Source organism: Rhincodon typus, chromosome 1 (assembly GCF_021869965.1).
Source record: "Rhincodon typus isolate 14 chromosome 1, sRhiTyp1.1, whole genome shotgun sequence".
NCBI classification, from domain to species: Eukaryota; Metazoa; Chordata; class Chondrichthyes; order Orectolobiformes; family Rhincodontidae; genus Rhincodon; species Rhincodon typus.
In genome coordinates this window covers 64,940,580-64,966,702 of record NC_063332.1, presented here as the reverse complement: position 1 = coordinate 64,966,702, position 26,123 = coordinate 64,940,580, and the positions used below count along the sequence as shown (strand labels likewise).

The 26,123-nt window shown below is 39.3% G+C and overlaps 1 protein-coding gene across 1 annotated transcript; it reads left to right on the top strand.

Moving 5' to 3' along the window:
- The first annotated feature begins 678 nt into the window (after window positions 1-678).
- LOC125484496 (bone morphogenetic protein 2-B-like) lies at window positions 679-24,527 on the top strand. Its single transcript, XM_048603397.1, has 2 exons — window positions 679-1,026; window positions 23,702-24,527. The coding sequence occupies exons 1-2, from the start codon at window positions 708-710 to the stop codon at window positions 24,523-24,525; spliced, it is 1,143 nt and encodes a 380-aa protein (XP_048459354.1). The 5' UTR covers window positions 679-707; the 3' UTR covers window positions 24,526-24,527.
- The last annotated feature ends 1,596 nt before the right edge of the window (window positions 24,528-26,123 follow it).

The window sequence follows — 26,123 nt, the reverse complement described above, 5'->3', positions numbered from 1 at the left end:
ACTGATAGACCCGGAGAGAAGCTTGGGCAAAGAACAATCTCCTATTAAGGAAAAAAAAACACATCTCAATTATCAGGCTTCAATCCCCCCTGGAGAATGCGGACTGAAAGGAGGTGGCTGACCTGACCAACTGAATTAACAGTTGGTAACTCAGCTTGGCTGCGACCGTGAAAACACAGACCAAACCACGGAGCACTTAACTTCTTGCCTGATTGTAAACATACTGGAGTTACTTGTTCACCAGCAGAGCTTTGATCTGCTTAGGGAATTTGACATTAGAAGTTTGGTTAGAGTCTCTGCTTCTACGGTCAATCAAAGGAGCAGTCAGATCGCCTGTTGTGTACTTACATCTGAAATCCTCCTAATGCTGTTTACTAACATCCCATCTACATCTCACTTTTTTTGTTGTAATCATTTTGCGTTGAATAATTTTGTGTGAGTTTTATTGTCATTATTTATTATGTTTTATCGCAGCCTTTTAGAATTCTAAATAACTTGACTCCTGTAATGGGCGTGCTTTTAATAAAATCTCTCTATTTTTAAAGGAAAAGGAATAAACAAAAGGCCGCGGCGCACAGTGTCAACTTTGGACACAATATAAACCCACGCACCCGGACTGGAGCGAATAGCTGCTAGAGAAAGCCTCCAGTCGCATCATTACTTCCTGGTGCAGGATCTGCCAGGAATTTTGACGGCAAGCTCACAGCATGGAAGTGTACCGCTATTATTCCATGTATGTTTCTGTTTGTTTGGCGCTAACATGCTCCAAGAGCAGCGAGATGAAATACCAATCCAGTCTGAGGTGGAGAGACGAAAAACAAATCCGGATCGAAGCGATCAAAAAGGCAGTCGTGGAGCAACTGGGTGTGTTGAGACCACCTACTTCAGGAAGAAATCTTTCGGGAACAGAGGAGGAGAAAATGCAGGAACTTTACCTACAGCGTGTGAGGCATTTCAATCAAAATATTGGCTTGACCAACAAGAAGGCTATCAGAATGAGTTCTGTCAATATCTTTATGGAGAAGGGTAAGCACATTGTGTGTATGTTTTTATCAGCATGAAATTTGACTCAACTGTAGCTCATGTATCATGGTATCAATTTAGCCACATACTTAAATAAGATTTGCCACATCGTAAAAATCCCCCCACCCGAACCCTTCCCCCCCCCCCCCCCCATTAGAATTGAACGTTTTGGCTTCAACACTGAACATAAATTTTCAAACACATGCCGATTTTTAAGGAATTAAAATTTGAGAAAATCAATGCTGTTAAATTTGGGATTATTTTAGCTGACTTCTCTGTCACGGGCATGAGTTATGGGAATCCGTTTTCCAGGTTCCCACTGCAAGCGGTTGAATTCTGATTAGGTGGATTATCCGAAAGTGAAAACATCCGAACTTGAATACTGGGATTTTGGGCTCCTTTTCCAGACATGTAGAGAAGTGTTTGTGTGAAGGAATGCATAGAGCCATTTTAGGACAATCTTTGGGACTCCGAAGCCAGGCTAATATGAAGTCCTCGGGGAGTCCGCACTTGCTGGTAGTGGAATTAGCTCACCTATTTCTACAACAGTATTTAGGATTACATAGGATATACAGCGCAGGAGCAGGCCATTCAGTCCAACTAGTCCTTGCTAATGTTTTTGTTCCATTCTTCCCATTTTTTTATAATCTAAATCTACCATCCATTCCTTTCTCCCTCAAATGTATGCCTAGGTTCTCCTTAACTGCATTTATACTACTGACTTACCCCTATCCCTATGGTAGGAAGTTGCAAATTCTCACCAGGTTTTGGGTAAAGAAGTTTCTTCTGAATTCCATGTTAGAATACTTAGTAACGAACTTACATTGCTGACTTCTATTATGTTTCTTTTCCCACAAGACAAAACATTCTGTTTACATTCACTTTATCAAAATCTTTAATAATGTTAAAAAACCACTCAGCCTTTTATCCAAGAGAAAACAGAGCCAGCCTGTCAATCCTTTCCTGCTATATATACACATGTATCTCTGGTGTTATCCTTATCAATCTTCTGTGAACCATTTCTGTGCCTCTGTGTCCCTTTTTATAATACAGTAAGCAGAGCTGTACACTGTAATCTTTTTAGTGTGGTAAGGTAAAACTAATACAGGTTTATCATAACTTCCCTTTTTAGTTTCAATTTTATCACCTATAGAAATAAAGCTTAATTTTTGGTTCACTTTTTTATGGTCTTGCTAATCTGTGGTGCAACATTTAAAGATTTGTATGCTTGTACTCTGAGTTCCTCTACCTTACCTAGACTCACAGGTTCCATGTAATATGTGACTTCACTATTCTTCCTATCAAAATGTACTAGCTCGTATTTATCTGCATTGACCTTCATTTGCCAATTATTTGTCCATTCAGCAAATTTATTAATGTCTCTAATTTGTTGCGGTCCTCCTTAGTATTGACTATCCCACCACATCATTTCATCCACAAATTTAGAAATTGAATTTTTGATTTCAAATCATTGATATAAATTGTGAACAGCAGTGATCCCAGTTCTGTTCCTTATAGAACACAACTTTCCACCTTCTCCCACACCGAATAACAACATTTCATAGCAACCCTCTATGCTTTAAGTCTTGAAACCGAATAGCAAACCATTTTGCCTCTTGTCCTCAACTCTAAAATCTCTAAATTTTAATCTTTTATGGGCACCTTATCAAAGGTCATTTGAAACATTGGATAAATTACATCTACTGTTTTGATTTGATTTATTATTGTCACATATACGTAGATACAGTGAGAAGATTTGTTTTGCATGTAGTACAGGCATGTATGTGTGTAGTACATACCATACAAAGTGCATAAGGGTAATAGAATAGAATGAAGAATACACCGTTATGTCTGCAGAGAAGGTGCACAAAGAGGAATATCAACATTTAATTTAAAATTTGAGAGGTCTGTTCAGAAGTCTTATAACAACGGGTAAGAAGCTGTTCATGAATCTCTTCATGCGTGTTTTTAAGCTTTTGTATCTTCTGCCAATGGAAGAGGTTGAATGAGATTATAACCAGGGTGGGAGGGGTCTTTAATTATGTTGACTTCCTTTCTCAGAAGTATAGATGGAATCAATGGATGGAAGGTTGACTTGCGCGATAGACTGTGCTATATTCACAACTCTGTCATTTCTTACGGTCCTGGCAGAGCAATTGCCATAACAAGCCTTGATGTATCCGGATTAACATCTATTCTCCCTGTAACCTCTGCAACAATTCAATAAGATTACTGAAGCAAGATTTTCTATTCTGAAGTTGTGCAAATTATTCATTATATTTCTTGATTCTAGACGTTCTCAATTTCTCTGTTGGTAAGAATTTCATTATTTTTAAAACATGAAAATGCAATTCATGGACAAGGGGTTTTGAACTTTTAGTTTAGTACATCCCACATTCATTGAAATGCATTTACCTTAATACTCATCTCCTCATGAAACTTGACACCATCCAGGACATAGCTGCTGAAATGGCACCGCATCTACAAACATTCACTCTCTTCATCATCGACACATAGTAGCAGAAATGTGTACTATTTATAAAATAAAAACCGAAAGAACTGCGGATGCTTGAAATCAGAAACAAAAACAGAAATTGCTGGAAAAGCTCAACAGGTCTGCAGCATCTGGGAAGAGAAAGCAGAGTTAACTTTTCGGGTCGAGTGACCATTCCTCAGAACTCCCTGGATTTCTTTATCCTAACTCTTACGTGCTTATTTATTCATGGAATCCCACCAGTGTTTCATTTGTTATTTCCTTTTAGTGGAATATATTTGACTACATTCTGTTGAACACCATATTAAATATTTTCCACAGTTATAGAGCCATAGAGTTGTACAGCACGGAAACAGACCCTTCTGTCCAACTCGTCCATGCTAAACAGATATCCCAAATTAATTTAGTTCCATTTGCTAGCATTTGGCCCATATCCCTCTAAATCTTTCCTATTCATGTACTCATCCAGATACCTTTTAAATGTTGTAACTGTACCAGCCTTCACCACCTCCTCTGGCAGCTTGTTCCACACACGCACCATCCTCTGCGTGAAAAAGTTTCCCCTTAAGTCCCTTTTACATCTTTCCCCTTTCATTTTAACCCTACGCTCTCTAGTTTTGGACTGCCCTACCCTGGGGAAAAGACCATGGCTATTCACCCCATCGATGCCCATCATGATTTTATAAACCTCTATAAGGTCACCCTTCAACCTCCGATGCTCCAGGGAAAATAGCCCCAGCCTATTCAGCATATCCATATAGCTCAAACTCTCCAACCCTGGCAACATCCTTGTAAATCTTTTCTGAGCCTTTTCAAGTTTAACAACAGCTTTCTATAGCAGGGAGAATAGAATTGAATGCAGCATTCCAAAAGTGGCCTAACCAATGTGCTGTACAGCCTCAAAATGACAATCCAACTCCTGGACTCAATGCACTGACCAAGAAAGGCAAGCGTACCAAACGCCTTCTTCACTACCCTGTCCACCTGTGATTCCACTTTCAAGGAACTATGAACCTGCACCTCAAGGTCTCTTTGTTTGGCAACACTCCCCAGGACCCTACCATTATTCTAAATTGTTGTTTGCCAATATGGTTGCCCATTTTATTTCCTGAAGTACTATTCTCTGCTCTACAAAATCAGATTTTCTCCAATGTATTAACTTTTTGTATCATTGTTATGTTCTTCTCTGTCATAATTTTAAAGCATATGGTTATGTTGTCCAGATGGCCCCTTATCTTTGATAACACAGTGTGGAGCTGGAGGAACACAGTAGGCCACGCAGCATCAGAGGAGCAGGAAAGTTGACATTTCGGAAGAATGGTCCCGACCTGAAACATCAACTTTCCCACTCCTCTGATGCTGCCTGCCCTGCTGTGTTCCTCCAGCTCCACACTGTGTTATCTCTGACTCCAGTATCTGCAGTTCTTGCTATCGCTGCCCCTTATCTTTGGCTTTGATTACATAGCTCATTCCCAAGTAATAGATCCAATGTTGAAGCTTCCCTTCTTGAACATATTACATTTAGAAGTTTCACACCTTTTAAATAATATTCTGTTTGTCTATTCTTACCACCAAAGTGATTAACCTAACACTTCCTTACGTAATACTTCATCTGCCACCCTGTGGCCCACTCAGATGCCTTGTCTGGATCTCTTCATCGCTCAAATCCCCACTTACCCTTCTATTCTTATTTTTAAAGAAATAAACAAATAAAACAAAATAAACAAGTTAAGCAGCCCTCCAATGAGACACTATAACAAGAATATGAACTAATAGTTGATAGAAACTTATAAAAGGTGAATGGAAACTTACTATATCAAAATAACATTCTCTGAGGTGATGATGCACTCCAGCTCCTATAGTGCCCTCTGGTCTCTACAGGCCTCAATAGTGCCAGTGGACTTCACATACACCTTCTCAATGGACACCCGAGTGTGAACCTGACTTTTTATCATTAGCGAAGTGACCTGTTAACTCTAAGTCATTAATGTAAATCATAAATAGTTGATCCTGCAGCACTAACCCTTGTAGCCTTGTAACCCTTGTACTAGTTAACATGTACTAACTTGAAAATGCGCCTTTTACCCAACACTCACTTCCTGCATCTCCGACCCACGCTAATAGATTACTCCAGATCCATTAACCCTTATTTTGTGTATTAGTCTTCTGTGTCAAACTTAATTCAATAACTCATGGAAATTATATTTTATACATCTACTGACTTCCCTTTATCTATCCAACTCGTTGCAACCTTAAAGAATTCCAACAAAATTATGAAATATAATTTCCCTTTCACAAAACCATCTTGATTCCATTGAATTGTCATATGGTCTGGAGGTGGACCTGTAAAGTCGGGTGATATACCATTGATGGCCTGCTTCCTGTCAGCCCACATGTCGCCCTCATCCCCATTATGGTCTTATGTGATAGGATTGGGTGGGCTGCACCTGTGGAAACCCTTAAGTGGGAAATTAATGCTGATTTCTAAAACTCCCACAATCTTAAGGCTTAAAGTGACCTTTTACAGCAATTATTAACTGTTTCTATTATTCTAATATGATACCAACTTGTCTAATAAGCCCTTGATGGATCTTTCTCACTGAGCTTTTGGGTTTTGATGGAGTATATATTTGCTGAATAAAATTATTTGTTTCCTCAAATATTTTTTGCTCTTCATTTACCATCATATCTTTTTGACTATTTATCTGATCAACTTTAGCCAGGTCTCCCATCATATCTATGTATTTGGCTTTGTTTAAGCTTTGCTTAAGCGTGTTAATTTGTTTCAAAGATGCAACAAGCAATGTGGATAATGGGGGTCCTGTAGGCATATATCTTTACGTCCAGAAGGCATTTGATAATGTGCCACAAAAATGGTTAAAACACAAAATAAGATCACGCAGGGCTTGTGATAATATATTAGCTTCGATTGAGGATTAGCTAACCACTAGAAAGCAGAGAATCAGGATAAATGGCACTTCTACCTCTATGTAGATTCAAAATATGTTATCACCAGTTTTTTAAAATAATGGGCTGAATTTTTCAGTGAGATTCATGAAGTGTGGTCCATGTTGGCTCATCTTGACTTTTCTCATGCAGTCATCCACTCTTCAGCTCATTAATTGTGCAACTGACCTCTTTGGCGCCTGGCTCATGTAATCATACAGCAGGAGAATTGGAAGTGCTTGACATTGCTGGAACATTGTGATGTTCACTCTGTTGGTGCTATATTTAAACACCACCTCTACAGAACTTCAGATGATTCAAGCCAGGAACTGGCTTTTACACTTTGGCCTCCACCATTGGATCTAAGCAAAAAGTGCAGAAAGAAAAGCTGCAATCCGTTTCGGGTGGATGTGGTTGTTGAGAGAAGTGGAGCGTTCTAACTGACAAAGGAGGTCACATCACCAGATGCAGACAGCTTGGCATGGAGATCACCACCTGGGTAAGTGCTGTCTTCAGAAACACCCAGGAATGCCATAAGAAGGTTAATACCCTTCCGTGCTCCACAAGTTAAGTGCCACCATCTTCTCTGTGCTACCTCACACTCATAGGGCCACAACTCTAACTCTGCTTCTGTACGCATCTTTCACCAAAATGTGTGGATACAACTTATTATTACGTGCATCATGTTCACTCAGCAGCTCTCAGCCATCTTGTCCTCCCAAGCTACTGATCTTTCCTGTCCCCTCCATTTCTTACTCACTCACCTCACTACCTCTCCTACTCATGCATCGCCACAAACGTCTATCTCATTTACTTCCATCATATTCAATCCCTCTTTTTGGGTCATTATATGACAAAAACCGGTCATAAAACAAAAAACAGAAATTGCTGAAGAAACTCAGCAGGTCTGGCCGCATCTGTGGAAAGAAAGCAGAGTTAATGTTTCAAGTCCAGTGATTCTTAATCTGCCATAACTGAGCCGAGAGAGCCAAAACCAGCAGTGGGTAACATTAGGTTCTTCACCCCGATATGAGCAGAAACTGCTGATGTTGGATGGAAGAATGGGCGACTGTTCTTGTGGGGGCAACAAGACCTCCACAAGCAACAAACTGAGTGAGCTTCATTGTGCCCTCACATCTGTGACATTCCAGATGCACTTGTAGGCCAGGGCTACACTGGTTTCTAGTTGCTCTTGGAACAATCCACTGCCATATAAACAGGCACCAGGACAGGATGGCTACCCATTCTTTCTGAGCCCAGAGCAGCAGTGGGAGCAGAGTAGACAGAGTGGATTGGAGCAGAGCAGAGTGAAGCAGTGAGAACCTTCACTGAAACCAGAAGCAGAACTCCTGAGTTGATGTCAGGATTCACAAAGTTACACAAGACAAGAGGAAGCAGCTGATTGGGTGAGTAAAGTTGGATGAGTATTTATACCTTATTTTAAATCACTTATAGTGTGTAAGGTCTTTATTTTGGGTTTATAATTAGTAAGGGTAACGGTGCAGAGATCCAAAGGGAAAAATAGCCCTGAGTAATTAATATGATTTGATTTGAAGGGCAAGTGGAGGATTTCAATTAAAGGGGTAAGTCATGGAAGGATAGCTCAAGGCCATAGTCTGCTCCTCCTACTCCGTGTGGGTTAGTGTTAGGAAGTCAGACACAGTTCCAATATGCAGGACCAGAATGTGTACAGGAAGTGTCTGCAACTGCAACTGCTGGGACCCTGTGATTTAGAGTTAGAGCAGCAGATGATGACACTGTGGAAAACCAGTAGTGTAATGGATAACACGTATAAGATGTGGTCACCCCACAGGCAGGGAGTACACAGGTAGGGAGGGAATGGATATCCACCAACAGAGTAAGAGGACTAAGAGGTCTAGGCGGGCAGTGCAGGAATCCCATATGGCCATTCCCCTGCAAAACAGATGTACCTCTTTGCATACCATTGGAGCGAATGTCCTTGCAGAGGAAAGTAGTAACAACCAAATTTGTGTGGGAGAAAGTGTTGGAATATTATAGGGGAATTCAATTGTAAGGGAAATAGACAGATATTTCTGTGGCCACAAATGAGACTCCAGGATGATATGTTGACCCCCAGGAGCCAGGGTCAAGGATGTCATGGAACAGCTACAGGACATCCCTGAGGGGGAGGGTGGTTGTGGTTATCAATACCAACGGGATATGTGAACAAAAAGATTGGGTCTTGAAAGCAGAATATGTGCAAGTAGGCAGCAAGTTAAAAAGACCGGAATCTCAATAAAGCTTTAGAATTCAGAGCCTAATGGTGACCATGAAACTGTTGCCAATTGTTTGGGAAAAACCCCATCTGGTTCAGAGAAACTGCTGTCCTTGTTTAGTCTGATCTGCACTTAATTCCAAACTGGCAGCAATGTGGTTGACTCTCAACTGCTCTCTGGGCAATAAATGCAGGCTGAGCCAGCAACGCCCACATCCCATCAATGAATTTTTAAAAATAAAGTGACGCTGTGTCTGGCACGTTTGAGATCTGGTCTTTCTCTTCCACTGGTTTTGGGGATATGCATCTGCTGGCACTGTCTCTGGAGACTGTGCAATAGCTACTGGAAGTTACTGGATTTGGTGAAGATGTTCCACTGACTATCTTCTTTGAGTCTGATATCTAATGGTCAGCAACACTGCAAGGTAACCTCCAAGACCTGGTTATGTCTCTGATGAGTGATCAGATAATTTGATATGAATCTCAAAAATAGAACAGCTCATCAGTAATGGTACTCCTGATCCCTCACAAGCAAACAATATGTTATGGCCTCATGGTATCATGGAGATTTTGCCTTCAGAAGAAGGACAATGTCGTGCCTAAATAAGAAGCTCTTAGCTCCTTGTGCAGATGTAAATCCATTATTAAAACAGCTCCTCCATTACTTTGTCTAAATACAGGCACTTCTCCACTGTGACAGCACCCACTGCCAAATAAAGCCATCCTTTAACATTGCAAACCATGCAATTGCATACTTACAATTAGGTGTGGAATGTTGCAGCTCTGAAGCATTGTGTTCCATTGTCAGGTATGGCAAAGACAGGTGAGACTTTTAAGATTGTGTCTGCATAGCTCTGAATATCTAATATGACAGGAGGACAATTTATGCAAAGTACACAACAGTCATGATTACTTGAAGCCATAATTTGTATTATCATAGTTAGCAAAAAAGCAAACTTTCAGTCGAAGTCAATTTGTTGACAGATAGGTAGTATTACACAATCAGCTGGGTGCACAATTAGTACATTTGCCCCTAGCAGGATCTCACATGCAAATAATTGCATTACACCTCCAGAGAGAAAAATAGTTACCACCATCAGTTATACATGCAGTGGCTGCTATTTGACTCCTTAGTGCATAGTTTAGTTTGGTGCAAAGATGGCAAGATTTCAGCTTTGTGTCCTTATGAATGCATTGCAGTTTCCACTTGAGACTAACAACAATCCCGCTCCCTATCCTTCATGATCCCTTTAATAACTCGGATGACTTTTCAGCCTCCCTCAACACCCCTCCATCTCCCTTCAACCCACTATATCTCATTACTCTGTTTATATCACTGTTAATGTTACCCATTTATCCCCAACCTCATGGCTTTGTGAAATGCCATGCCCTTGTTGGCCATTCACTCTCCTTATATTGAAGCCAATGTGATTATAAATTGTTACAACCCACTTGCAAGAGTGTGCTGATTCTCAAGTGCCATTACTCCTTGGGTCTCAACTAGTTTGATTCTAGACCAGTTGGGGTACTTTGGTTAAATCATTAATCATAAAGCACTGACCAGGTTCTTGTACTTAACAAGAATGACTGTTTATTACATATAAATAAGTTTTAGGAGCAGATAAACAAAATACAGTTTGTAACACATAACTCTGCTAGTTGAAACTCTAACCCCAATTGAAATCTCTCTAAACACAGACAGTGAGACACAGGCAGACAAAAAATAGGTGTTATAAATGGAGGGAAAAATATTTGAGAAATGCAGTTTAATAGCACCAACCCTCACAATTGATAAGATGGTCCTTCTGTTTATCAACTCCTTCTGTCCTCTGATCCCCTTGTTTCCAGATTCTCAACTCATTGCCGAAACATAGGATTTACACATTAATTGCGTAGTTTCACAGTCACTGATTAAAGAGTTATAGCAAATGGTAGGAGCGGGTAGTTACCATTTGATGTGTTTTTGGTTAGTTCACTGCAGAGAGAGAGAGAGAGATCCTGTTTCTTCCAGTCTGGAGACTTTCTGTGTCTGTGTTATTCACATGTACCAGCTGTTCAACTGCTAAGAAGCCAATCAAAAGAGTTGTCATCAGGCTGATGACCTCTAGCATCCACAACCGGCTATAGTTACAAAAGCCAATCAGCAATGTTGCTAATCAAATCTCACTGTTTCCATTGCTGACCAAGTCTCACTCTACACTCACACAGCCTGGTGCTACACCATCTTAGCTTTTTTCCCCCACTGCTTGCAAGCAGTGTAAATTCAACTCACAATGAGTACCTGCCTATAGAAGTGCATCAGTTCTTTCCACAGTCCTTGGCTTTAAACAATCCTTTTCCAATTTCAGTCCACAGTCAAAAATAAAGAAACGTAAAATATATAATCTTTAGAAAATTGTGACACACCTCAACCCCTCAGATTTCCATCTCCTCTTCTGCTGCATGAATTCCTCCGCTTCTATCTTGAATTGCTATACTGCACCATCATTCTTTCCTTAGTGACAAACACAGTTGAATCCCATTCTCAGACATGAACAGCCCATATTCCTCAGCACTGCGCAGATTGCCCCTGAATATTTAAACCTAAATCTGCGAGACTGACCATGGTGCACCCTCTGGACTGATTTGGGACAACATCCCTGATTGAGCATAACCCAGCCACCGGAGGATGTCTCTAGAGAATGCCGACCGACCTATCTGAAACTTCTGAAGTGGTTGCACTCAATCTGAAGGGTTGACCACGATCCAGTCCTCAGTCTACAAGGACACTGATCTTTGGATTGTGGTCAGACCAAGTACCTGATTGACTGTGGTCAGTTTCCTGCATGGAGATTGGATGTACCTCTTGACAGAATGTGGCGGTACTCCCTGACTCACGACAGCCTCCCTCACTCCACTAAATCTGGTCCCTTTTGACTTTTACTCTTAGCCATTAGCTTGAAGCATGCGGTGTGTTTGCTGTGTAAGCAGCTGACACAGGCTGCAGTTGTGACTTTTACAAAGCCCAGTGTTGTACAGTGGGCAAGTCCACTCCTTAGACATCTGTGCTCTGAACATGAGCCAAGCTTCTCTGTCTGTGCTAAATAGCATTGCAATTAAAGAAGCTGACAGCCTGTATGTAAGCTATGGCTGGGGAATGTATATGCTGAAAGTCAATGCAAGCCACAAAGAAGGCAGAATTGGGAGTTACATTGAAATGAGGTGAGATTTCTATTAATGAGATGAAAATGCATGATGATAAGCTCCTTGTTGCTCCTTAGTGAAATTCAGAACTCATTTAAAATTTGTATAGTAAGTACACCCTAAGAAAATACCATGTGTGGGTTCGCTATGCTACAGTCTGTCCTCCACAACACCATTTGTAGAAATATCCATTGGTCTAGTAGGCATCCTAAAAATAGTGGTGTAGCATACATGATTAGAACCTCGTATTAGCTAAGATCACACACTATAGAATGGATATCAATTTAAATCAGCACCCAATTATGACATTACAATTATTTTAAGAATATAGAAATGTGGCGCTAACAATCTATCATTACAGGATCAGAATACTTTTTGGGAAATGAGATTCATTTGGGAATAGGAAAAGATTATGAATTGTTTTACAACTTCAAAATTCATTGGATTCGCAATCATTCCTATTGTCAGCCAAGTATTTATGGGATAGTCTCTGATTCTTGTGAATACCACCCAGCTACATTTCTACAATCGCTGGTACAGAGGCCTGTTTTCCTGGTTTGAGTAGTGTAAATTAATAACCAGCCAAGTTTGAAGTGCTGACTTCTAAGCAATTGGAGTGATCATCAAACGCACTTGCACTTTTTCAGAACCATGTATCATTTGACTCATGCTAGATGTCATGGCAAGCAAAATAATATCCATAAGATTCACAAAATGCTGATAAATCATGCAGGAGATGCCTTACTGAAATTTATTTTAAATTGCACAGTGTAAGTACTATATAATAGTTTCTCTTACCATAACTTTATGTTTTCTTTCTCCCTTAATTCTTCATACTTTGCCTCTTCAAAGCAACTTATTATTGCAAATTACAAACATAAGTTATGAAACTGATAGGAAATGAAATTACTGCTTATGTACACAGTTTTTTTAAACTTCATTATTGCATCATGCCTAAGTGCTTTTATATCTATGAGTAAAATAATTTTCAGAACAGCTTTATAGTTATACTACTACAGTGTTGGATTGCTAGCCAGGTAATTATATTCCTGGCCAAAGTTCACACCATGGCCTCCTCTCCAGCTTGTTTAACAGGAACATCCAAAAAGGGAGGTGGAAGAGAGAATGAGGAAGAGGATTTTTGATAGGTGCATAACAGTCAAGAAAATAACTATTGCTATGTGTTGATTATGCCGTGGGCTATTGCCATTAAATGTAAAAGGGAGAAGTAAATTGTGATTTAAAAAGAATAAATTATATCATTATTTCCAGCATCAGAATCCATCAGGATCTAGTAATGTTTTAGCTTGACTAACCATCTAACACTAGTATCTCCTTTTTTGCAGCCACGACTTGGATGGCTATGATGGCGTGGCGATAGTATAACTGAACTATCAATACAGAGACCCAGCCTTGGGAAACATGTTCACATCCCATTTTTGGCAGCTGGTGGCATTGAAACTTGAGTTTAGTTGTTAACATGGAAACCATTAAATTGCATTTAATAAATTTGGGATATAAAACTAGTTTCAGTAATGGTGACAATGACATCTATCACGACCGCTATAAAAACCCAGCTGATTCAATAATGCTTTAGGGGAAAAAATTACCATTCTTACCTGGTCCGGCCTACATGTGACTTCAGACTCGCAGCAATGTGATTTCCTCTTAACTGACATTGGAAATGGCCGAGAAAGCTGTTTCATTCAATGGCAAATGGGGATGGGCAATAAATGCTGGCTTTGCTAGTGACATCTGCACTCCATGAAAGAATATTTTAAAAGATTCTGCTTTTTTAAAAAAACGGCATGCCCTGCTGACTGGTAGAGTATATAGAATAGGATTATTAATAATTGAAATTTTCAAGTTAACAATTTGGCAGAAAGGTTATGAGGAGCAAATTAATTGTAAGCAACTTTCAGACTTTAGTTTATCTTTCAGCTAATTTTATTGTTTATTTGGTGTATTTTTAATTGAATTATCTTTAGAGACATTTTTCTACTTCCTTTTGTAAATAAAAGCTCATATTGAGACAAATAATGGAAGTTTAATTTCCTCACTAGACCAACTCTATTTAGGACAAATCCGCAATTAGATTCAACGCAAATGATAATGTTGCAATTTACTATTATTTGCAGGAAGCTCTGAAACGTGAACTAGAACCGTAAGTGATTATACAATAATCAGAATTACAAAATGCACTTTAATAGTCTCCATGCTAAACAATTAACATGTTAATTGGCTTTATGGTAGGAGGCAGAGAGTGGTGGTGGTGGAGGGTTGTTTTTCGGACTGGAGGCCTGTGATCAGCGGTGTTCCACAGGGATTGGTACTGGGTCCACTTTTGTTTGTCATTTGTATAAATAGTTTGAATGAGATTTTAGGAGGCATGGTTAGGAAGTTTGCAGAAACCACCAAAATTAGTGGTATAGTTGACAGAGAAGAAGGTTATCTAAGATTACAAAGAGATCAATTAGGTCAATGAATTGGGGAATACCAGTTTAATTTGGATAAATGCGAGATATTGCATTTTGGTAATATCAACAAGGGCAGGACTTATACAATTAATAGTAGGACCCTGGGGTAGTATCATAGAACAGAGAGACCTAAGGGTTCAGGTACATAATTCTTTGACATTTGTTTCACATGTAGACAGGGTGGTTAAGAAGACGTTTAGCATGCTTACCTTTATGGCTCAGACCTTTGAACATGGGAGTTGGGATGTCATGTTGAAGTTGTACAGAATGTTGGTGAGGCCTCTTCTGGAATACTGCATCCAGTTCTGGTTGCCCTGACATAGGAAAGATATTATTAAACTGGAGAGGGTTCAGAAAAGATTTACCAGGATGTTGCTGGGAATGGAGGGTTTAAGATATAAAAATAGACTGAAAAGGCTGGGACTTTTTTCACTGGAGCGTAGGAGGTTGAGGGGTGACCTTATTAAAGTTTATAAAATCATGAGGGATATAGTTAAGATGAATGACAAGAGTCTTTGCCCTAGGGTGGGTTAATTCTACACTAGGGGTCATATTTTTAAGGTGAGAGGAGAAAGATTTAAAAAGGTCATGAGGGACAACTTTTTTACACAGAGAGAGGTTCATGTGTGGAATGAACTGCCAGAGAAAGTGATGGATGCAGGTACAAGTTACAAAATTTAGAAGACATTTGGATGAATTCATGAGTAGGAAAGGTTTGGAGGGATATAGGCCAAGTGCGGGCAGGTGGGACTAATTTAGTTTGGGAGCATGGTCAGCATGGACTGGTTAGATTGAAGGGCCTGTTTCCATGCTGTTTGACTTTTTGACTCTATAACGAAGCTCAAATTTCAACGTCTTTTGATGATGACAGCTTTATTTTGTTTTATTGGTTTAGCTCAAAAGAATTGGAATGTTAAATTGACAGAGTAAAACTCAAGTTGTTTATAACTGTTATCTGACACCACGTGATTAGATAACATTTAGATAAAAGTTAATCACTCCTGGTAATTCAACAAAAGATAGATCTAAATTACTTATGAAGCCGACTACTTCAGCATTATGTGCAATTGTGTGGGTGCACATGTATGATGTGTGTTTCCAGTTTTTGGTCATTCTACTCACTGGCAGTGACTATCTGTTCAGCGTGTTTTGTTCTGAAGCTCCAATTTGCAAGTAACTTTACAGACTGATAGTAATTCTTGGTGTGGTTTCCCGGACCTTGCAACCAATTTAAAATTTATTGTAAGCAATTGTTGTGGTCTGGTTATTTGTTTTGTGCTTGGAGCAAACTTCAGTGCAACCCAGCAGCGTTGTTTTCGATGCAGCCAGTAAGCAGCTCTCTCGGCTCGTGCACTACAGATTGCAATGCTCCACGTAGCAGTGGCATTGCCAATAAACGAGATCAGTTCTGATACTGGTTACAATTGCACTTGCTGTTTCTTTATCCTTGAAGTTCGCACAATTTGATAAGTAACAAAACAAGGAACCAGGCAACTTCTTACATTTTTTTTAATGTAAGAATACCGTTTTAGCTTTACGGAAAACTGATGTTTGAATTTTTCCGAATCAGCCCTTGAAGGCTTCCACTTTTTGCCATGAACTCAATACATTTTCTTGAGTTAGAGCTCTTTAAGTTTTGAGGGGAAGTTCCCAATTAAATCTCTGCGAGCAAGGAGGAGTTCACCATTGTCAACTTCAAAATTTCAGGCAATACTACAGCAGAGCTACTGCAGCCCATAAAGAAACGGGGCTGATCTGAATGGAAAAAAGAAAGCTGCCGATTGAAAATTGACATTTTTTAAATGTCTTGGATGGCATGATAAAGCCTGGAAGTGAACTCTGTATTCATTCCTTCCATCCTCAGCATATTGACAGCAATAGTTATGTAGGATGCATTACAGCAATTCACCAAGTCTACTTTGATGATACCTGCCTTTCCTGTATCCTCTACCTTTGAGAAGGACAAAAAAGATTCCTAGGGGACTTAGAGATAACACAGTGTGGAGCTGGAGGAACACAGCAGGTCAGGCAGCATCAGAGACACAGGCAAGTCGACATTTCAGGTTGGGACTCTCCCCAAATCTGAAGAAGGGTCCTGACCCAAAACGTCAACTTTCCTGCTCCTCTGATGCTGCCTGGCCTGCTGTGTTCCTCCAGCTCCATGCTGTGTTATCTCTGACTCTGCAGTTCTTACTATCTCTTAGGGGACTTAACAAGGTAGATGCAGAAGGCTGTTTCCCCAAGTGGGAGAGTCTAGGATCAGATGGCATAATATCAGAATGAAGAGTTGCCCATTTAAGAGGGAGATAAGGAGGAATTTCTTATCAGAGTATTGTGAATTGGTGGAATTCTTTACCACAAAGAGCTATAGAGGTTGTGTTGTTAAGTATATTGAAAGCTGAGATAGATATTTAATCCGTAATCAAAAGTTACGGGGAAAAAGTAGGAAAGTGGAATTGATAGTCAAATTATTAGAACAGCCATGATCTCACTGAATTTTGGAGAAGACTCAATAGGTTGAATGGTCTACTTCTGTTCCTGCGTCTCATAGTCTTAAGTCAAGGAGACACCATCTCCAATTTATATTGCAAGTCAAGTGTCATTGTGACTGAGCTGGATCAATACTGCTGAGCCAATATTCAGAAATTCCTCATAATTCTGGAAGTAGTAGTATAGACTGCAGTGGTTCCAGGAATGGGCCGATGACCATCTTTGCTCCACTACCTTCAAAGTATCTGATGACACGATGGCAGAGAACCCTTAAAGGTACTCTGCCCCATGGGCTTATGTCTGCTTAACATTTGATGCCTGACATATGATGTGTCATATTTTCACTTTCACTTATTAAGTGAAAGCAGTGAACTTTAAAATGCAACGTTGCCTCAAGAAATGCTCAAGTGCAAACTTGTTTTCAACCCATCCAACAGCTCGCTCAGCACCCTCAGTGTACCTCCTATGGAGCTGGGACTTCCAGCTTTGGGGCACTGGCACCACAAGGTGCAGAGCCTTTCTGACTACATGGAAATTCAGGTCATGGTCATTTGATCTGAACTTGCAGCCACTAGCTACTAGCATTGAGTGAATTTAGGACAGTAGCATTGATGTTGGGAAACATCAGGCTTGAATGGCCTGCAACCAGGGTAGGAGGAAAGGACTGCTTATATGAATGCTTCATGGAAGATCCTTTATGAACACTAGGACAGGTAAAAACACCGACATGACAGGAGTGCACAAGTTGACTGTTGTATACAATATCATTCTTTTTGGATAAAATTAGTGCAGAATAATAATTTTGTAATGATGTTTATTTAAGATTGTGACCAGGTGATGACTGTTAACAGAGGAATGGGTCAGTCATGATATTCTTATGCTGTGGTAATTTGGGATTGCATTCACAGGAACCAAGATCAAATAATGCACTAATGTACATCCCCGTTGGAGGATGGATATGTTGGCTGTCTCCTCCTTCTCCTTCTTTTTCAGTCTGAGATGCTTACCAAGCTGGTCATGACAATGTTGCTGGTGTTGTGTTGTGCAGGATGCAACAGACCTCTGTTAAATTGGGACACTTGCTGACAAGTGTGGGGCGGTTCTGCCAGAGTGGCCCAGGCAGCATCTTAGCCACCTGCTTTATCAAGCTTCTCACAGTAGTCAGACTCTCAGTTCGAGCTGATCACTTATGATTGGGTTGTAGATGGAAATCAGGGTGTGGAATGGATAGATTTTGTTACTGGTGAGTTGAGCATGCTTTTGCTTTACAAGTGCAGTCTACATTCTCCGTAAATTGCTTTGAGACATCCTGGCTGCAATTCCCAAAGGACATAGAGGAATTAGAATTCTGGTAGGGGTTGGCTTTGAAAATCACGATGCCAGTGTTCGCATTGGATTTGGACAGTTTTGAATTGTCAATGGAGCAGTGGTCACATTCACACTCACTTCAAATGAAGTCCTCACCTTGTACTGAGGCTGTAAGTCTGCTTCCAGGATGTGACACAGTTCTGTGACTTTGGTTCTTCAGTTCACCAAGGACTTTCAGTTCCACAATGAAACACAGTCACCAAATCCACTGCTTCTGACTTAGGTGCAAGCAGGAAAAATGTTCACTGAAAAATGCTCACCAGGTAAATAAGCTTCTTACCAATAGCTCCTCTCTCTCTGATCCTCCTTCCTGCTCCATCTCCTCGTGATGTTGTAACCCAAGGACGACTATTGCTATAGGCTTCATGGCTGGAAATAATTGTCTTGCAGTAACAACTAATGCCTTTCCCATGTGCAGCATTATTTTATCAACAGAGGACTTCTCCAACTTCTATGAACTTTTGAAAACATCCACTACCTACAAAAATTTAGCAAGAGCCAGTAGAAAGTACAAAATAGCAAACCTGAAAGTCGGATGATGATTTCTTTAAGTAGCACTGCTGAATGTGTGTTAAGAGAGAGTGTTAACTGGAAATTGAAAGGTTTAAAAAGGACATAAGGGGTGACTTTTTTTACACTTGTATGTGGAATGAACTGTCAGAGGAAGTGGTGTATGCAGGTACAGTTACAACATCTAAAAGACATTTGGGTAAGTACATGAATAGGAAAGGTTTAGAGGGATATTGGCCAAACACAGGCAAGTGGGACTAGTTTAGTTTGGGAACATGTTCAGCATGATCTAGTTGGACTGAAGAGTATGTTTCCATGCCATACAACTCTATGACTCTATTAGACAACCCCTTCATTCCAGGAATCAGTCAATCTTTTCAGAATGGCCTGCATTGCATTTATGTCTTTCCTTAAAGAAGGAGACCAAAACTGCACACAGAACTGCACATGGTTTCATCAAAGGTCTGTATAACTGAAGCATAACATCCTTACTTTTAGGTTCGATGCCTCTCGTAGTAAAGGACATCATTCCATTAGCCTTTGATATTAAGTACTGCACCTGCATAGTAACCTTTGTGACCTATGCATCAGAATGCCTAAATCTGTTTACACCTCAGAATTCTGCTGTCATTCTCCATTCAAATAATACACTGCTTTTTGATGCTTCCTGCCAACACGAATAACTTTATGTTTCCCACATTATACAACATCTTCCAAATTCTTGCCCATTTACTTAGCCTATCTATGTCTGTTTGCAATTTCTTTACGTCTTCTTCACTTTAAACATTCTTAACTATCTTTGTGTCATCTGTGAATTTAGCTACCATCCTTTGCTCCCCTTGTCTAAGCCATTGATGTAAATTGTAAAAGGTTGAGGCCCCAGATACCTGTGAGACCCACACATCACTTCCTGCTAGTCAGACAAACATACAGTTATGGACACTCATTGTTTTCTACTAGCCATACAAACTTCTAGCCGTGCCAACAGGTTACCTCGACACCAATATTAATGCCTTCCAAAATTCCAAGTACAGTACATCATCAGTTTCCCTTTATCCACAGTGCCTTCAAAGAACCCCCCTAAACTGGTTAAACATGATTTCTCATAGACAATAAATGCTGACACTTCCCAATTACCTTCAGTTTTTCTAAGTGTGTAGCTTTATTGATTGATTCTAACATATTCCCCCATAATAGACATCAGTTTCCTGTTGTCTGTCTCCCTCTCTTGAATACAGCAGTTATATTTGTTACTTTCCAGGCCAATGGAATCTTTCCTGAGTCTAGGAAAGTATGAAAAATTAATGCCAGTGCATCAACTCCCTTATTAGCAACCTCTTTAAACACTGTCAGATGAAATCCACCAGGACCTGAAGACTTGTCAACCTTCAGTTTTCTTAGTACCTACTTCTCCCATGAATATAATTCGATAACTTCCTCTCTCACTTCCACCTCATGATTTACAGCTATTACTAGAATACTTTTTGTTCCCTTGATAGTGAAGGTGGAAGCAGAATACTTGTTCATAGCATCTGCCATTCCTTTTTGTCTACTATTAACTCCTCATTTCCATTCTCTAAAGGACCAAGGCTCACTTTCTTTAGTCATTTCTTTTTTAAATACCTGTACAAACCTGACATTTTTTTTTCATTCCTGGCTAGCTTCCTATCATACACTAACTTCTTCCTCCTGATTTAGCTTTTAGTCATTCTCTGCCAGCCTTTATACTGTAACAGATCGTCAGCCTGACAATCGTCTTGGCACAGTCATGTGCTTTTTCCCTTTTTTTATTCATTCATGAGTTGTTGGTTTGCTAGCCTAGTTGCCCTGAGGAACGTGGTGGAGAGCTGTCTTCTTGAACCACAGAAGTCTAGGGCCCACATTGCCATTATGGAGGGAGATGGTGATATATTTCCAAGTCAGGATTGTGAGGGGAATTCAGAAATGGTAGAGTTCCCATGTATCTACTGCCTTTGTTTTTCTAGATGGTAGTGGTCATGGATTTGGAAGATGCTGTCTAAGAAGCTTTGGTGAATTTCTGCCCTGAATCTTTTAGATGGTACACACTGCTGCTACTGAGTGTCAGTGGTGGAGGAAGTGAATGTTTGTGGATGTGGTACCAATCAAGTCCTTTGACCTGGATGGTGTCAAGCTTCTTGAGTGTTGTTGGATTTCGTGCTTTTCCTAACATCTTTAGTTGACTGTAAGTGGTAGGTCCTCCACTATTTTTCTTTATAGCAGGAATAAACCTATTCTGATTATTCCGAAAAATTCCCTTAAATGTCTACCGTTATGTCTCTTTTGATTTACCCCCTAGCCTAGTATGCAAGTTAAATTCAACTAGGTCAGCTTTCATATACACACAATTGCCCTTATTTAGGCTTAAAATGCTAGTCTTAACCTCAGTCTTCTCCCTTTCAAACTGAAAACAAAATTTAGTCATATTGTGGTCACTGCTCCCTTAACTCTAAGGTCATTTAAAATCTTATGGCATTACACAATGCCAAATCTGATATAATCTGTGCTGTGGTTGGTTCTGAAACGTGTTGCTGTAAGAAACAATCTTGAAACCATTCTATGAACTCTTCATCCATGCAATTACTGCTGATTTTTACACTTTATAAGCAGATTAAAGTGATCAATAATTTTTGACGTCCCCTTTTCACAAGCAACCAAAATTTCTTCTCGTATATCTTGTTTCACATTGTGGTGTACATTATTGTTAGGGCACCTGTATTGAACTAAGATAGTTAGGAATGTTTGCTGTGAAAATGATATAAGAAGTGGCAACAGACATAGACCTGGTGAAAGCATTCACTATTGTTTCCAAAATGACAAGCTCAAACTATTTAAAAATGTAACACATGTCGAGTATAACCCTAAATATTATATCAAACATTCCTGCAAAAGAAGTCACAGCCATTTGTTTCTATGACTTTATATTTGTATATTGTCATATTCATTAAAGAAGTACATCTTTTACTGATATATAATTTACCAGCATTCACAAACTCCTTTATGCACACGATTGGAGATTATTTTTGAGCAATGTTGGAAATCTCATGAGTAGAATAGTGATATAACCATCCAAGTGTAGAGAGTCCAAAAACAGCACAATGTTGTACTGAACTATATAGGCCATCAGAAACATCCTTGGTTTGTGATGAAACAGTTGATCCTAACTGGGTCAGCAATACCATTGGTAACCCTTGATCATTATCTGACGACCTTGTTGATAATTGTATGTTTGTGAATGTCAGACACAATTGTGATATTCTTGTACTATGAAATAATCCATCATCCACTGTTTAGTCACACACAAAGATGGCTGCTTCAGTGAGTTCCAAGAGAGAGGCAATATAACATTTAAGGAACAGATCCAATTAAGAAATGTCACTACCAATTAGAGTCCACAATCAGGACCCATTTCTCATGTAGTCTATATTGCTGTTCGCTCAAGACTTAGTATTCTTGTAATTCTGTCTTGATGAATGCAAGACAAAAAAAAGACAACAGTGTGTCTCCTTTTTATATTCTATATTCTATGTGATATCTATATTTCTTTATTGACTGTACTTTAAAACTTGACAGCACCAAGCTCATGGCCATAATTTATTTCCTTTTTGGTAGTGCTTCACAAGATAACTTTTTGGACTCTCTACCTTTGGATGGTTATATCACTATTCTACTCATGAGATTTCCAACATTGCTCAAAAATAATTTCCAACCTCGTGCATAAAGGAGTTTGTGAATGCTGATAAATTATATATCAGTAAAAGATGTGCGTCTTTAACGAACAAGGCAGATTTTCATATGAATTGGTCAGATGATCTTGCTGAAAAATACCATTACTTTTATGCAACCAATTGACTCATTATCAAAGTAATGTAGTGATTTGAAGTGAATTATCAAATTATATAGAAATAAACATGGTGATAAGACATTGGAGATCCAACAATCTAGAAGAAAGAGGAATTTACAGCTGTGATTCCTCAACTTGTCTTTCTTTCGGTTCAAAAAAAATGCTTGCAGTGCCTTCCATGAATAAGTTCTTTACAATTAATGAAATTCCTTGAAATGTAGTGACTGTTAATGGATGGGGGTACAACAATGAGTTTGCACACAACAAGGTCCTACAAACAACAGTCTGATCATGACCAAAGTTTTTTTTAGTGGATGGTGATCTGAGGGTAAATATTGATTAGAATGCTGGGGATAATTTTTTTTTGCTTTTCAATGAAATATGTCCATAAGACCTTTCAGAGCTTTCTGAGATCACAGATGAAGTCTTCTTTTCAAAAGACAGCATATCCAACCTTTAGTGCTCTCTCTAGTGCACCAGGATGTCAGCTGAGAGCTTTTTGCACTTAAGTCTCTGGAATGGACGTAAATTTCAACCTTTTGACTCAGAAGTGAGATTGTTTCGAAGTAAGCCACTGTTAGAAACATAGAAACAAGTGTAGGCCATTCAGCCCATTGGCTCTGCCCTACCAGTCAACATGCTTATGGCTGATAATTGACCAAAGTAGCATCAGGCAAAGCCACAGAAAGAGTGAAGCAAAATTTGAAAGGCAAATACTTTAAGAGAAGGATATCTCCTGATGTTTCTTCAAGTACTGCTTGGAATATTTTACATGCAATTTAGAGTCTCAACTTAACATCTCGCCTGAAAGTCAGCATTTCCAACAATGCAGCATATATGCTATTATACTAGAATGTTAACCTTGAGTTTTCTTTTCAAACCCAAGGATGAGACTTGAACATGGAACTTTCTGACTCAGAGGCAAGAGCACTACCAACTGATGTTTGATTGAGAATCCTGGGAGGTTGGAGATATATATCCAGCCCAATTTTGTTTCTTTTCTCAGGGACAGATTCACAGTGCTGAAACTATACGAAGTCAGTTAGGCGAATATAAGGAAAATTCACCATAATCTATTGAATAATTGTATATTTCTCTTATGTTTGTGACAGGGACATTTTTGGAAACCACCAGTAGAACAGCAAATTACCTGACCAGCAATAAACAGCGACTGTACTTCAATATTACCATTACCAGGAACTGGCTTGTCTCTCCCGAAATAAAAACTTTGAGAGGTGAACTTAAACTCTACAAACGCTTACAGCAGAATACAAATTTACTTCAGAAAAAGAGAGATGCAAACCTACAGCTTGTGAAAATCTACCAGTTGCTCAAGCCAGCAGTTGAATGGAAAGAATTTCAGCTCCATTTCCTTGGCAGTAAAGTCATTACGTCAAATGATGAGAAGGCCGCAATGTTTGACATTCGAAAAACAGTTGAATACTGGATAAACTATCCACAGGAAAATTATGGTCTTGAACTTGAGTTGATTCCTTGGTTTGCAAGTCACAAACACAATCCTGATGACATAGTGACCATCGAAGCAGAACTAGAAATAGAAGTGCAAAAGGTTTTTAAAGAGGTCCGCACACGTCGTGAAAGCCATACAGAGGACTGCCAGAGAAATCAAAGACAGTGTTGTAGGCGACCACTACACGTATCTTTTGAAGAGATTGGATGGTCAGACTGGATTCGGGCCCCTCTAAGTTACAATGCCTTTTACTGTGAGGGTACTTGTCCTCAAAAGTATAAACTTGCCACAATGCATACATTAATCAAATCAAAGATGAATCGTCTTTCTAACGGAGCTATTCCTGCACCTTGTTGTGTTCCTGCATCCTATGAACCACTAACTCTCCTGCATTTTAACAGTAACAGCAAATTAACACTTACAGCATTTGATGACATGATTGTGTCCAGATGCCATTGCTCATAATTTTATTAACCAATTTCTAATTTAGCTATTTATTGCAAAGAAAGTATTTATTGATATTTATGTGCTATTCCATCTGCAGTAAAAATAATTTATCTTGATAATATTTCATTCAACCCTCTATTACTTCATCATTGTACACTAGATGTCAAATTAAAGTACAGATAATGCCCAAATGTCTAGCTGTGCCTTTTTGATATTCCATAAAACGAAGTTATTCTTGAAAATTCCAATTTGCAGCTAATACAACTTTCAGAAAGAAAAGGGCCTATTTAAATAGAAATGTACATGCAATGGGTCATCAAATAAAAGTTACAGAATTAAATGACTGAAGCAAACTTTATTTATTCAAGGCATGTGGGGGCTGGTCCAGCATCTATTACTTATTCCCAATTGTCCTTGTGAAAGTGGTATTGAACTACCTTTATGAACCTCTGCAGTCTATAGGGAATAGGTACACCCATAAATCTATTAGGAAAAGAATTCCAGGATTTTGATCTAGCAAACTGGATGGAGCCAGTTCCAAAACCTCAGAGTCAATTTATTTTGGGGCTTCTTATGCTCCACCACCTTAGCAAAAACCTCATCCATGGCATAAATGAGATTTCTACTGAATTTCAGCTGTAGTTATGACAATGAAGTTGGCAAAGCACCAAGGGAATTTAACCCTGTCTAATGTCAGTGGCACCTCTTCATACTTTTCTACACTTTTTCAAAGGACTTCTATGCAACCAAACAGTGATATTGATAAGTGAGTGGCCATTCATTAAGTTCAGTTGGACATATTATATTCTGATGGTGCCTTACATTGTTAATGAAGTACATAACCTGCTGTTTGATTTGGATAAATCAGGTTCAAGATCAAATAAAATTTTAATACCCGATCAAGTACATCTGATTACACATGACTCGTGAGGGTAAGTGTGGGAAAGGAACATTTAATCTGCAGTTTGAGAAATGATAATTTGATGAACAGGCATGAAACTACTTCCAAGTTTTTTTGGGGGAAATAACTTGGAGGGGAGCTTTTTTCGAGATCAGTGGGTGAGTACTTCTCTCCAGTTGATTCTTCTGTCTGGTGAAAACAAGCAGTTGGTTGGATTTCTCAACATACTCTTAATATTAAGCAGCAATAAATCAAATCATGCAGCCCTTTATACAGTAAAGAGGGAACAATAGGTGCTGACATATCTTGGAATGAATGATCTTGTAGATGAAGTGCCAAGTTTCCAGTGTTTACTTTACGTGACTACATCTGAAAGCATAGAATTACGAAGGACTCATTTGCCCCATTAAGCCTATTTTTTGCACAGACTCTACATATTTGCTGCCATCATGGACTTTGCCTACTGTTTTTATTAGATGTAATATTTCATGAAGTTTCACCCTTCTTCCAAAATAAAGTAAGCAAAAGGGTGAAATTTAATGCTGAGAAGTTTTAAATGATAAATTTGGACAGAAATGGGATGAGTGCTAATAGAAACCAGCTTTGCATTGAGAGAACCAGATTTCATTATGGACTTGTACTTGCACAGATATGTTGTAGGTAATGTGCATGTCTGAGGAAGCATGATGTATCATTGTCATCAATAGCAACCAGG

Coding starts and splice junctions, on each gene's coding strand:
- LOC125484496 (XM_048603397.1), top strand. CDS start 708: ATGGAAGTGTACCGCTATTATTCCATGTATGTTTCTGTTTGTTTGGCG. Junction 1,027..23,701: donor CAATATCTTTATGGAGAAGG/GTAAGCACATTG, acceptor TGTTTGTGACAG/GGACATTTTTGGAAACCACC.